This window comes from Loxodonta africana, chromosome 22 (assembly GCF_030014295.1).
Source record: "Loxodonta africana isolate mLoxAfr1 chromosome 22, mLoxAfr1.hap2, whole genome shotgun sequence".
Taxonomy (NCBI): Eukaryota; Metazoa; Chordata; class Mammalia; order Proboscidea; family Elephantidae; genus Loxodonta; species Loxodonta africana.
The window spans coordinates 23,890,984-23,903,493 of record NC_087363.1 but is presented as its reverse complement, the minus strand read 5'-3'; the positions used below and the strand labels follow the sequence as shown (position 1 = coordinate 23,903,493).

Sequence of the window (12,510 nt, the reverse complement as noted above, 5' to 3'; positions counted from 1 at the left end):
TGAGTGGATTGGCTTGACTATGTTTAAGGTTTCTGAAGGCTACAGCTAGGCAATCCTTCTCATTCTTCTTAATATTGTCAATCTATTCAATAAAAAATCTCATCTCGTTAACATTTTAATTTGTATTTATTTGATTATTAGCATGATTAGATTTTGGTATGGGGGAGGGAAGGAGTTAGTGGAGAATAACACCTCTGCTGTAGTTCTTACCCTTGGATCAGTATCTTCTTCTTCCTCATCAGGGTTGTAGGACTCAGCACAGACTAAATTGAGAGAAAGAGGAAAATGTATTAAACAGAAGTGTGTTTTTTACTGGACAAATAGGAAGTAGCATAATTTCCTTTTATTCGCTGTTTTCTAAGGAAAGCTGTTATGATCTTTTTTATTCCTTTTTTCAGTTAACAAATATATTAAATACCCACTAGTGACAGGCATTCTGTTAAGTGCTGAAAACCCAGCTCTCTAGGGATTGGTGGTCCCAAATCAGAGGGAGACAAGAAAATATATCACCTACTAAATTCTATGGTAGTGGCAAGGACAAACAAGTATAGGTGTTGCCTCTGCTGAGTTACGAGGGCAGGGGAGAAAAACTATTAAGTACAACATATGGAAACCCTGGTGGTGTAGTGGTTAAGTGCTATGGCTGCTAACCAAAGGGTCAGCAGTTCGAATCCACCAGGTGCTCCTTGGAAACTCTATGTAGCAGTTCTACTCTGTCCTATAGGGTCGCTATGAGTCGGAATCGACTCGACGGCACTGGGTTTGTTTTTTTTTTATGTAATATAAGCTTAGTGATAAGGAGTCATTAAAATAGTTCAGTTATGTGCATGTATAACTTAAAAATATGAATGAATTTGAAAACAAAACAAATACTATGGATCAGGGTCTGTTCCAGGTACATAATAAGAGAGATCTAAAGCTAACCTGATTTACTTTATAAGTAACCTGTGTTTGTGGCTAGATGCCTACAGGACTTGTCTTTGTTCTTATAATCAAAGATTTTTAAAATACTGATTTTGTCATTATTTGTATAGCAAAATATCAAAATGACATAAGTACACATTTGAATAATACAGCTATAAGAATTAAGAGAGTTAAGAAAAAAAGCATGGTGTACAAGAGAATACAATATGCTATCCTTTCCATACTAAAGGACTTCCATGAGGAAAAAGAAGTAAGAATGAGGGGAAAATAAATATATGGACGCATATTTTTCCAAAAGGAAATAAGGGAAGGATAAACCAGATAGTAATGAAATTGTTTTCCTAGTGTATTTTCTAGAGTGTAAGTAAAAGCAAAAAAAAATTTTTTTTTTTTTAAAGTAAAAGCAAGAAAGGATAGTAAAAGGAGCTAAATTTCTCTGAGCAACGGTCTTATATAGTTTTGAAGTTTTAAACACCTATTGCTGTTGAGTCATTTCTGACTCATAGCGACCCAATAAGACAGAGCAGAACTGGGTTTCCAAAGCTGTAATCTTTATGGAAGCACATTGCTTCGTCTTTCTTCAGAGGAGAGGAGCGACCGGTGGGTTTCACCTCCCTACCTTTCGGTTAGCAGTTCAGCGCTTAACTACTGTGCCACCTGGGCTCCTTCTTGATGTTTTACATATTTAAAAAATTAAATTGATAAGGGTAGGAGGATCCTAAAACTGAATACAAAGAGAAGCATGTAAACCTAACCATGCATCAGACTGATAACATAACCACAGAGAAAGAAAGCAGAATTATTCTAAGTAGCTTCTAAGCATAGTACTATGTTCACTCTCAGTGGGATACAGTCCAAGGGCAAAGAGGAACTGCTATTGGTAGCAATCCTAGTACAGCAATTCCAAAACTCTTTTGTGCACAGTACAGTAGTGAGTAAATAAGTAAATAGATGTTTTTCGGGAACCAGGCTTCTTACTGGATAGAAGGGGGATACAAAGATGGAGCGGATGAAGGATGAGAATAGGAAGTGTCAGTACAAGTCATGATTTTCAAATCTTACCCTTAGGCTTTAGTGGCAAAAGACAATGAATCATCCAGTGAATAAAATGGGTTTTGTATCTACTGATAAAACTGTTTTGCCAGGAATGGTCTAGATACGATCACTGGTATTACTCAGAAAGTTGCAAACTTGTTCCTTCTTCACAGTACAGGTCATTGCAGCTTGAGAAAGTTTTCTTCTAATAAATGCTCAATTATTTGCATTAGCTGTGTGACCTGGGGTGATTTACCGCAACTCTTCACCTTCTCTTCTGCACACGAGGGCTGACGGTAGTGGGTACCCTCTGAAGATGGTCATAAGGATTCAAGTAGACAATGTACTTGGAATGCAGTAAATGCCAACTCCTTGAACTATTCCTATTAAATTACTGAAGCAAAATTTGGTAGAATGTGAAAGTTAGAAACGAAGAAGAATGAACAGTAGTTGGAAAATATGACCTTAGTGATAGAAACAATGCTGGAGATTGCATGATAGAATTTTCCAAGACCAACGACTTCTTCATTGCAAATACCTTTTTTCAGCAACATAAACAGCGACTATACATGTGGACCTTGCCGACCGAATACACAGGAATCAAATCTACTACATCTTTGGAAAGAGATGATGGGAAAGCTCAATATAATCAGTCAGAACAAGGCTAGAGGCTGACCGTGGAAGAGACCATCAATTGTTCATAGGCAAGTTCAAGATAAAGCTGAAGAAAATTAGAACAAGTCCACAAAAGTATACCCCACCTGAATTTAGAGATCATCTCAGGAATAGATCTGATGCACTGAACACTAATGACCAAAGAACAGACAAGCTGTAGGATAACATCAAGGACATCATACATGAAGAAAGCAAGAGGTCATTAAAAAGACAGCAAAGAAAGAAAAGACCCAAATGGATGTCAGAAGAGACTCTGCAACTTGCTCTTGAACACTGAATAGCTAAAGCGAAAGGAAGAAATGATGACGTAAAAGAGCTGAACAGAAGATTTCAAAGGGCAGCTTGAAAAGACAAAGTATTATAATGAAATGTGCAAAGACCTGGAGTTACAAACCCAAAAAGGAAGAAAATGCTCGGCATTTCTCAAGCTGAAAAAACTGAAGAAAATATTCAAGCCTTGAGTTGCAATACTAAAGGATTCTATGGGGAAAATACTAAACAACACAGGAAGCGTCAAAAAGAAGACGAAAGGAGTACACAGTGTCACTTTACCAAAACTGTGTGTTGAAATTCTAGCCCCTACACATGTGAATATAATCCCATTTGGGAAGAGCATTTTCTTTGTTACGTTAGTGAGGTCATATCAGTGTAAGATGTGTTTTAAACCCAATCGCCTTTGAGATATAAAAAGAACAGATTAGGAACAAAGATAAGTAAGCATAAAAGGAGTATAAACATCACATGGAGATCACCAAGGAACTTAAAAATGCCGAGAAGAATGCTGGAGAAGCTGAGACAAGTATTTTACCCCAGAGAGAAAAGCAAGTCTTCCCCTAGATCTGGTACCCTGAATTCAGACTTCTACCCTTCTGAACTGTGAGCAAAATAAGATTCTGTTCATTAAAGCCACCCACTTACAGTACTGCTATTACAGCAGCACTAAGAAACTAAGACAGTGACCTTTATGCAGCCTATTTCAATTGTTACCCCTTGATCTACGACTTTAAAATGTCTACTTAGAACAATGCGTTTAAAAAGCTTTCACTTTGGAAGATAAAGATAGATGGGTACACGGGTGTTGTTATTTTTTTTTCTATTTTCCTGTATTATAAAAAATTCCTTTTAAAAAAAGTGAAAAAAAAAAAAGCCATAAATCGTAAGGCTAATAGGATTTTACTAATAAGTACACTTAGTCTTGGGCTAACCTATTTCCAGGCTTGCTGTGCTTCTGATTTTGGAGCAAAGAACTTCAGCAACTAGCTCAATTTTAGACATTAATATAACTGAGGCAGCAAATGTTAAATTACAGTCTTCATGTCTAAAGATACATAACTATGACTTAAACAAAAGGAGCCATTTTCATTAAAATTATTTGTATGCTTTCTATTTGTGAAAAAGCCTTATGCCTTAATTTTTCAAAACTGGTTTTGAATTTTCTTTTCTCTTCAACTCCAGACTTAGTTCCCTTTGCCTTCTTCCTCTAGTCCTGGTCCCAAATTACTTCCTTCATTTTCTCTGTAAAAATCTATTTTTATGACTACTTTGGTGCCCCTTGTGGTTTTGCACATCAAGGAGCTCGTCTCAGTGCAGGAGTTACATGGGGGTAGGCCCAGGATCCTTGTGATTCCCTAAAGCCTCGGGAACAACATTGTGTGTCAGGAGGTGCTTCAGAACTACTTACTGAAAATGCAGACTAAAGAACAGCACAGACTCTTATTAAAAAGTTTATTTTGCTTCAGTTCTCCAGCAGATGTCACTAGTCAGTAATATGAAACTGTACAAAATGACAACAAAATAGATTATCAAGCATAATTTCTCCTTCCAAATTCTAATTGGTGCTTCCTTCATCCAGAAACGTGAATCATTAAAATGTGTTTGCGAGAAAAAAATCCTTTCATTTCTACCAAAAAAAGAGAGAACAATCAACCAGGAAGTTTTTCTATTAAAAATTTCAAAAAGTTAAAAAAAAATGATAGAAAGTTTACTCAAGTTTATTTTTAAAAAATCTAGGCCATAATAGATAAATGAGCAAAATATTATCAAATTAGTCCCATAGAAGAAAGTACAAATACATGTTCCATATTTTGAAAACATTCATTTTTGTTAATAATCAAAGGAATGCCAAATAAAACAATCTGAGTTACTATTCCTATTCATATAAAAAAAAAAATTCCTGTTACATCTCCTAAATTAAAGGAGTGGCCGCCTTCCACACTGGTGAGATGGTGGTAGAGAAGAAGCCTATGCAGGGTGCCTTTCTCCCTGAGGCCTATCCTGCAGGCTATCTCTAGAAAGCAACACAGAGAAAAAGCCAAGCACTGTTCAGTCTCTGACCAGAGAATTCCACTCCCAAGACTGTTACTGAGGAAATAATTCAAGTGGCTCAAAGCTGTATGAAAGAAGTTAATGGCAACATAATCTAAAATACAAAAAAAAGATGGGAAGGGTGGGGTGCAAAATGGCCAGTATCCGAGCAATTGTGATATGATATATAAAGCAGTCTTCAAAAACCATAATCATGAACATGAAAAAATATCACTTACATAGATGCAAAGAGAGAAACCACACCTGGTTATAGCAAAATAAAAATATGTACATACATACTCAGCACTTAAAAATGAAAATCAAATGGTGAAACTACAGGTAATTTTACTTGTTCTGTAATGCTGTTAACTTATCTTTTTATTTAAGGGATCAGTTTATTTTTATTTTAAGATAATCTTATCTTAAAATAGCATTTTAGTGGTACATAATGGAAGAGAACACATACCTGATACTCGCCTATTAAATCTGCTAGGAACTGGAACTGCAAATGAAAGAAGAAGCAACATTTAGTCATCGTTGTATCACATGATCCCATTTTTACCCCCTTTTTACAAAGACAACAGAATTAAACACCTCAATACCAAGTAGTGGGTGAGTTCATACTTTTTCATGGTTGTCGTTGATGTTGTTGTTAGGTTCCAACTCACAGCGTAGAACTGCCCCATAGGGTTTCCAAAGAGCGGCTGGTTCATTTTGAACTGCCAACCTTTTGGTTAGCAGCCAAGCTCTTGACCATTATACCACCAGGGCTCCATACTCAACCATAAATAGTTGTTCAATATGATCATATAAAGGCAAAACTGAAAATAAAGTATCTCTTTGAAAACAAGGTCTCCATAACTTCAACATATTCAAAGTGGCAAGTTTGTTATTCACATCTATGTTCCATCTAAGTGGTGTCATACCAAACAAGAAGTCTACCGAATTTATTGTAATAACAGAAATAAATAGTAACTAAGTTTCCTTCTTTAATGATAATCTCCAGATTTCATAGATAAATCACTTGAATTTCATTTTAAATCACTTAATGAGTATTACACTAAAATGGGAGCGGAACTGCCCCCATAGGGTTTCCAAGAAGTGGCTGGTAGATCTGAACTACCAACCTTTTGGCTAGCAGCCAAGCTCTTCACCACTGCACCACCAGGGCTCCTTGTGGAGGTGAGACCATGCAAATAAAGTACATGGAACCCTTGTAGGGGATTAATCAGTTTTGCCATCCTGCCAGGCTTAAAAGGCGCCAATCCCGGAGGTTGGAGGGGGGACCTCACTACCATCAAGAAGAAGAGCTAGGAGCAGAGCATTCTTTGGACCCGGGGTACCTGCAGTGAGAACCTCCTAGACCCAGGAGACAGCTCTAACACCAGAGACAGCAAGGGACGGTGAGTATCAGCAGCAAGCACGGCATAGTCCAGTGGAAGAAAAACAGTGGCAGCAGAACCAGAAGGCCAGAGTGAGATGTCATGGTGGGCTTCCCAACCCATGGAGTGAGGTGGTTACAGTGGGCTCACCAACCCACAGGGCAAGAGAGAACTGACACCTTCAGGCAGGAAGCTTCCTGACAAAGTGGAGTGCCTCTGAGTACTTACTGGTGGAGCTAAAGAGCTTTGTAACACTTGCCTGAGTGGGGACCTGGGTCGAGAGCAAGGGGCCAGGCTAAGAGCAAGAGGCCACACCTGAGCAGGGCCTGAAAGCAGAGGCCTGCCTGCTGGCACAGCCGGAGACGGAGCTGTCCTGATCATGAGTTGTTCCTGTTACTTCCCTAATAAATACCCATAATCTTGAGTATGGTCTGTGAGTTGTGTGTGGCCACTGCAACAAATTATCGAACCCAACAGAGAAGTAGACAGTGATGTGGAAAGGACAGCTGGTGTGAGAATAGGTAAAAAGGGCTGGAAGTTAGAGGTATGTCTGATCTCCAACTCATAGGAATCAGCTTTGGGCTGACATTGATCATGTTGATTATCCTCCCCCCTTGTGAAGCTAGGCAAGGTTTGACACCACGCCATTCTTACAAGGAAACAATGCCAAGAACACTCTCATTTTTCTATCATAAATATTGACAGGGAACAGAAAGACTTAAAATTTAGATTGTTGTTGTGTGCCATCGAGTTGATTCCAACTCATAGTGACCCCATAGGACAGAGAGAACTGCTCCATAACGTTTCCAACGCTGTAGTCTTTATGGAAGCACTGCCACATCTTTCTCTTGAGGAGCAGGTTCAAACCACTGACCTTTTGGTTAGCAGCTGAGCACTTAACCACTGTGCCAAGTTTAGTTTACCTGATCTGAAACATGTGCCTTGAAAATATAATGCAATTTCAAAAGAAACAAAAATTACTTTATTACTCCTGAGTGCCTTAAAGGCTGACACGTCCTGATAATTAAAACACGGTTTTTAAGCAGGAAAAGAGTATTACGTGTGGTAAGTATCACATTAGTATGTCGGAGACTTCCATCATCACAAAGCTCCTTTGTGCTACTTCTTTATAACTACACCCACCTAGACATCTTTGCTTTGTTCCCAATCTTAGGGGAAAAGCATTCAGGCTTTCATCATCAAATATGATGTTAGCTGTAGAATTTTTGTGGATGCTCTTTATCAAGTTGAGGAATGGCTCCTCTATTCCTTGTCTGTTGAAAATTTTTTATCATGAATAGGTGATGGATTTGGTCAAATGTATTTTCTACATCAATTGATATGACCATGTTATTTCTCTTCTTTAGTCTGTTGATATTGTTGATTACATTGATTTTTTAAATCAGTAGCCTTTATTTTTTAGAGCAGTTTTAGGCTTACAGAAAAACTGAGCAGAAAGTACAGCGAGCTACTATTACCCCCCTCCCTCCAGTTTCCCCCATTATTAACACCTTGCATTAGTGTGTGTAAAAATGGTGTGGGGGCAGTGTCTGACCTCCTCTAACTTCACAAGGGGGAAGGAAAATCAAGATCAATAGGCTAAAGCTGATTCCTTCTCTCTCCACCATCTTTACCAACTCTGACACCAACCATCCTTCCCTTGGCACTCTCTAGTTCTCTGCTGGGTTCAGTAATTCACTGTAATTGCCACACAGAACTCACAGACCATACTCACAATTACGGGGTTTATTACGGAAGTAACAGGTTAAAATTCAGACTCAAGGACACTCAAGGATACAGTTTTTCCATCAGGACAGCATCTTCCCAGCTGTGCTCACAGGCATGCCTCTCCCTGGCCCTAGGCCTCTGCTCAAAGGCACTCAGCTTTCTCTCTCTGTGGGCTGGGACACCTACCACACCATCTTCAGCTGCTGGGTCTCTCCTGTCACTGCTTCTCATTATCTTCAGGGTTACAGCTGCTCTCTTTCTCGGTCTCCTGCTTCCAGGAGTTTCCCAGCACAGGAATCCCAGGTCCAAAGGGTATGCTGGCTCCCAGCTGTTCTTCCTTGGTGGTGGTGGGATTCTCCTTTTTCCTGCCTCTGGGGTGGCTCATTTCAAGCCCAGCGGGATGGCAAAACTGACCAATCCATTTGGTGGGCCACAATGACCCTATCACACAGTCCTGCCCAATCACTGGGGTGGGAGTTATAAGACCACGGCTGGAAGGGCCATAATTAGTAATTCCCGGCACAGCAGTGTGGTACATTCGTTACAACTGATGAATGAATACTCATACATTTTTACTAACTGAAGTCCATAGTTTACAATAGGGTTCACTCTTTTTGTTGTACACGTCTACGGGTTTTTGACAAATGTATGACAGTATCCACCATTACAGTATCATACCAAATAGTTTTATTACCCTAAAAAGCTCCTGTGATCCACATATTTGTCTCGCTCTGTCCCCTCAGCCCCTGACAACCACTGAATGTTTTATTGTCTTTAGAGTTTTGCCTTTTCCAGAATGCCATATAGTTGGAATTCTATAGTATGTCGCCTTTTTAGATGGGTTTCTTTCTCTTGGAAATATACATTTAAGGTTCCTCAATATTTTTTCACAGCTTGATAGCTTATTCCTTTTTATTGCTGAATAATATTCTATTTTATGGATATATCACAGTTTGTTTGCTCAGTCACCTATTAAAGGACATCTTGGTTGTTTTGGCAATTATGAATAAAACTGCTATAAACATTCATGCTCAGGTATTTGTGTGGATATAAGTTTTGTTATGATGGAAGTGTCCTGTATATTGAGTGAGGTGATGATTACACAAATCTACATATGTGATAGAATTGCATAAGCATGCACAAAGGAGTGAATGTATAACTGGTAAAACCCAATCTCTATGGACTATAAACCAAACCCACTGCCGTCGAGTCGATTCCAACTCATAGCAACCCTACAGTACAGAGCAGAACTGTTTGATAGAGTTTCCACGGAGCACCCTGCAGATTTGAGCTGCCAAGCTCTTGGTTAGCAGCTGTAGCACTTAACCACTACGCCACCAGGGTTTCCTCTATGGACTATACCAATGTCAATTTCCTTGTTTCGATATTTACTATATTTACTCAAGACATTACTTTTGGGGAAACAAGGTAAATGGTACATCCATACATATTTTTTGCAACTTCCTCTGAATCTATAATTATTTCGAAATAAATAGTAAAAATAACTTATGTAATAAACTCACTTAATCCTAAAAAAAAAAAAAGGCAGAAGGAATAATCCAGGAAACAACGAAGTTTATTATCTATCAGATGTGATGGTGGGGAATGAAGTGGAAGGAATAAAAGAAGTGAAATTTCTCTGAGTATATTTCTTTGTATAGTTTGACTTTTGGAAGCAGGTTAATTTTATACATATTAGAAAAATAAAATTAAAGCAGTAAGGAACAGTACAGAAGAAAAACAAATGGAAATCAAATAAAAACAAACAAACCTAACTGTGCTTCACATGAATACCAGGACCAAACTGAAGAAGGGATGAAATAAGCAAAGAAATTTCACTCTAACCCTCAGTCTGGAGTGGTACTGAAGGCCAAGAGAACGGCAAACAAATACTGAACTCTTTCTACTAGGTTTTTTTGTAGTGTTATGGAAAAGACAATGTTAAAAATCAGGTATAATGAGGGCCTTGTGTTTGGTAGACCAATATAGCATAGCACAATACTGTAAATATCAAAAGTGGGATATGAAGCTTTTAGTCAGGCCCATAAGAGTGGTCACTCATAATGAGGGGGGTAGCCAGGAAGGGCTGCCATTAAAGCTTAGCAGGTGTACCAGGGTCCCATAGGCCAGGGAATGAAAGAGCACCTGTAGGCAAATGAAATAGCCTCAGAGAAGCCCCATCAGCAAGAAAAGTCTTTGGGGAAGTGTAAAAGTCCCAGGGTGGCTGGAAACATAGGTGAGGGAGGGGCTGGGTATCAAGAAGGACCATTCAATGAAGTGGGAAAAGCCCCCCAAAAAACTGCTGAGCAACCCATTTGGGGTTCTGAGACTCAGTGAACCAGAGGGCTCACTGTTGGCTCACAAGAAAAAAGAAAAAAGATGAAAAAAACCATTCACCATAAACTCACATACAAATTCTTTCTGCCTTCTGTGGTCAGAAGAGGCAAAGAGTGCTGCTATTCCTTCTTCACTTTTTCTTTCTATACAGTCTTATGCTGGTTAAACTAGGTAAGTAGTCTTCGAAGCTTAATGAAAAAGTTCAAATGGGGTTTTTGCTTTGGAAGAGCAGTTTCTTTCTTTTTATAATTTTCACTTTTTATCATTTTTTGCTGTTGTTGTTGAGATATACACAACAGAACAGACACCAATTCAACAATTTCTACACGTACAATCCAGTGCCACTGATTACATTCTTCCAGTTGTGCAATCATTCTTACCCTCCTTTTCTGAGTTGTTCCTCTGCCATTAACATAAACTCATTGCCCCTAAGTTTCCTATCTAATCTTCGGAGGTTGCTGTCATCAATTTAATCCCATATAGACAGATCTTAAAATAACACAAAGCTCAGGGCAGACATTCTTTATTAGTTAAGCTAAACTATTGTTTTGTTTTAAGAAGACTTCAGGGGATATTTTTGGTTTAAGGTTTAAAGATTATCTCAGGGCAATAGTTTCAGGGTTTCATCTAGTCTCCATGGCTCAAAGTCTGGATCCCATGAAATTTGAAATTCTGTTCTGCATTCCTCCCCCGCCCCCCTTTTGATCAGGACTCTTTTATAGAATCTTTGATCGAAATGTTCAGTAATGGTAGCCAGGTATCATCCAGTTTTTCTCATGGCAAAGGGTGCAGCTGTTAATGGAGTCAATTAGCCACACCTGAAATGGCAGTTTCTGCTGGTACAAATGAAATGAAGGTATCCTAACAATGAAACCTACCTCACTGAGTCTTGCCCATTTGTCTGTCTAGTATTTTATATCCCTCTTATTTGACTCTTATTTGACCTTTTTAGAGCCTCTCGCTATAAGATTCACATAGCTTCCCTTAAACACCAAACTTCTCAAATAAGCTCTCTTGTGGGCTGACTTGTCAAATAGCTTGCTCTAAAATCACGATTTTCTTCTACATTATTTCTTCTGTATGAATTCCTCTATCTTTGAATTAAATAAAAGTCATTCAATACAGTTGTTGGCAAATACATATTCATTCAACCATTCAACAAATAGTTACTGAGCCCCTCCTATGACCGGCACTATGCTATCCAGTAGGGAAATAAAGGTGATTCAGATATGGGTCCTGCCTACAAGGATCTTAGGATCTAGTGGGGGAGTGAACAAAAAAACTGAAAAACACATTACAGCTATTACAACAGAGGCAAATGCAGAGTGCTCTGGGAGCATACAGGAAGAGGGAGAGAAGGAAAGTACCTGGTCTAGAGAAAGCAAGCTCTAAGCACCGGCGGGCTGGAAGGTAAGCAAGCTTGTTAATTCCAATCAAATGAAAATCTATCTCCATAATTATCAAAGACATATTCTTCAACATGGACATCCTTCAATATGTAAATAAGGGTATTGTCATGGAGTCCAAAAACATAAAACGTCAGAGCTGCAAAGTATCTATGAATTCATCTAGTCTGGCCACGGCAAGCAGGTTTCATCTCAAGTGGCAATTCTAACTGATATCACTGGTCCCTCAGAGTCATCCTTGACTCCTTCCACTCACTACTCACATCTACTTCATTAATAATTCCATCTGTTTTCCTTGCCATTTTATCTCTCCAATCAGTCTATTTTTCTCGATCTCCAGATCTGTCATCTTAGTCCAAAGTACATCATTTCTTGCTTGTATGATCGCAACAGTCTTTGATCCTGGCTTCCCACTGCCAATCTTGCTTCTTAACAATCTGTTCTCCGCACACGATCCTAAAATTTTGGAAGACAATTTGGCAGTCTCTGTTAAAATTTTAAATATGAACTGTCTTAGATCTAGTAATTCTAGGAATGTGTTTTCAACAAAACTCACACACCGGCCCATAAACAAACAAACAAAACAAAAACCCACTGCTGTTGAGTCGAATCCGACTCATAGTGACCCTACAGGGCCTAGCAGAACTGGCCCATAGGGTTTCCAAGGAGCAGCTGGTAGATTCGAACTGCCAGCCTTTTAGATAGCAGACAAACTCTTA

The 12,510-nt window shown here is 38.9% G+C and overlaps 1 protein-coding gene across 1 annotated transcript in view; it reads right to left on the bottom strand.

The window, feature by feature from the left end:
• PRKAR2A (protein kinase cAMP-dependent type II regulatory subunit alpha) overlaps nt 1-12,510 on the bottom strand; it is an 84,804-nt gene that overhangs the window by 50,894 nt on the left and 21,400 nt on the right. The window contains exons 2-3 of the mRNA XM_003409883.4: nt 5,405-5,440; nt 211-263 (exon numbers count right to left, since the gene is read on the bottom strand). Of these exons, the coding sequence (XP_003409931.2) occupies nt 211-263; nt 5,405-5,440 (89 nt within the window). The remainder of the gene's footprint in view (nt 1-210; nt 264-5,404; nt 5,441-12,510) is intronic.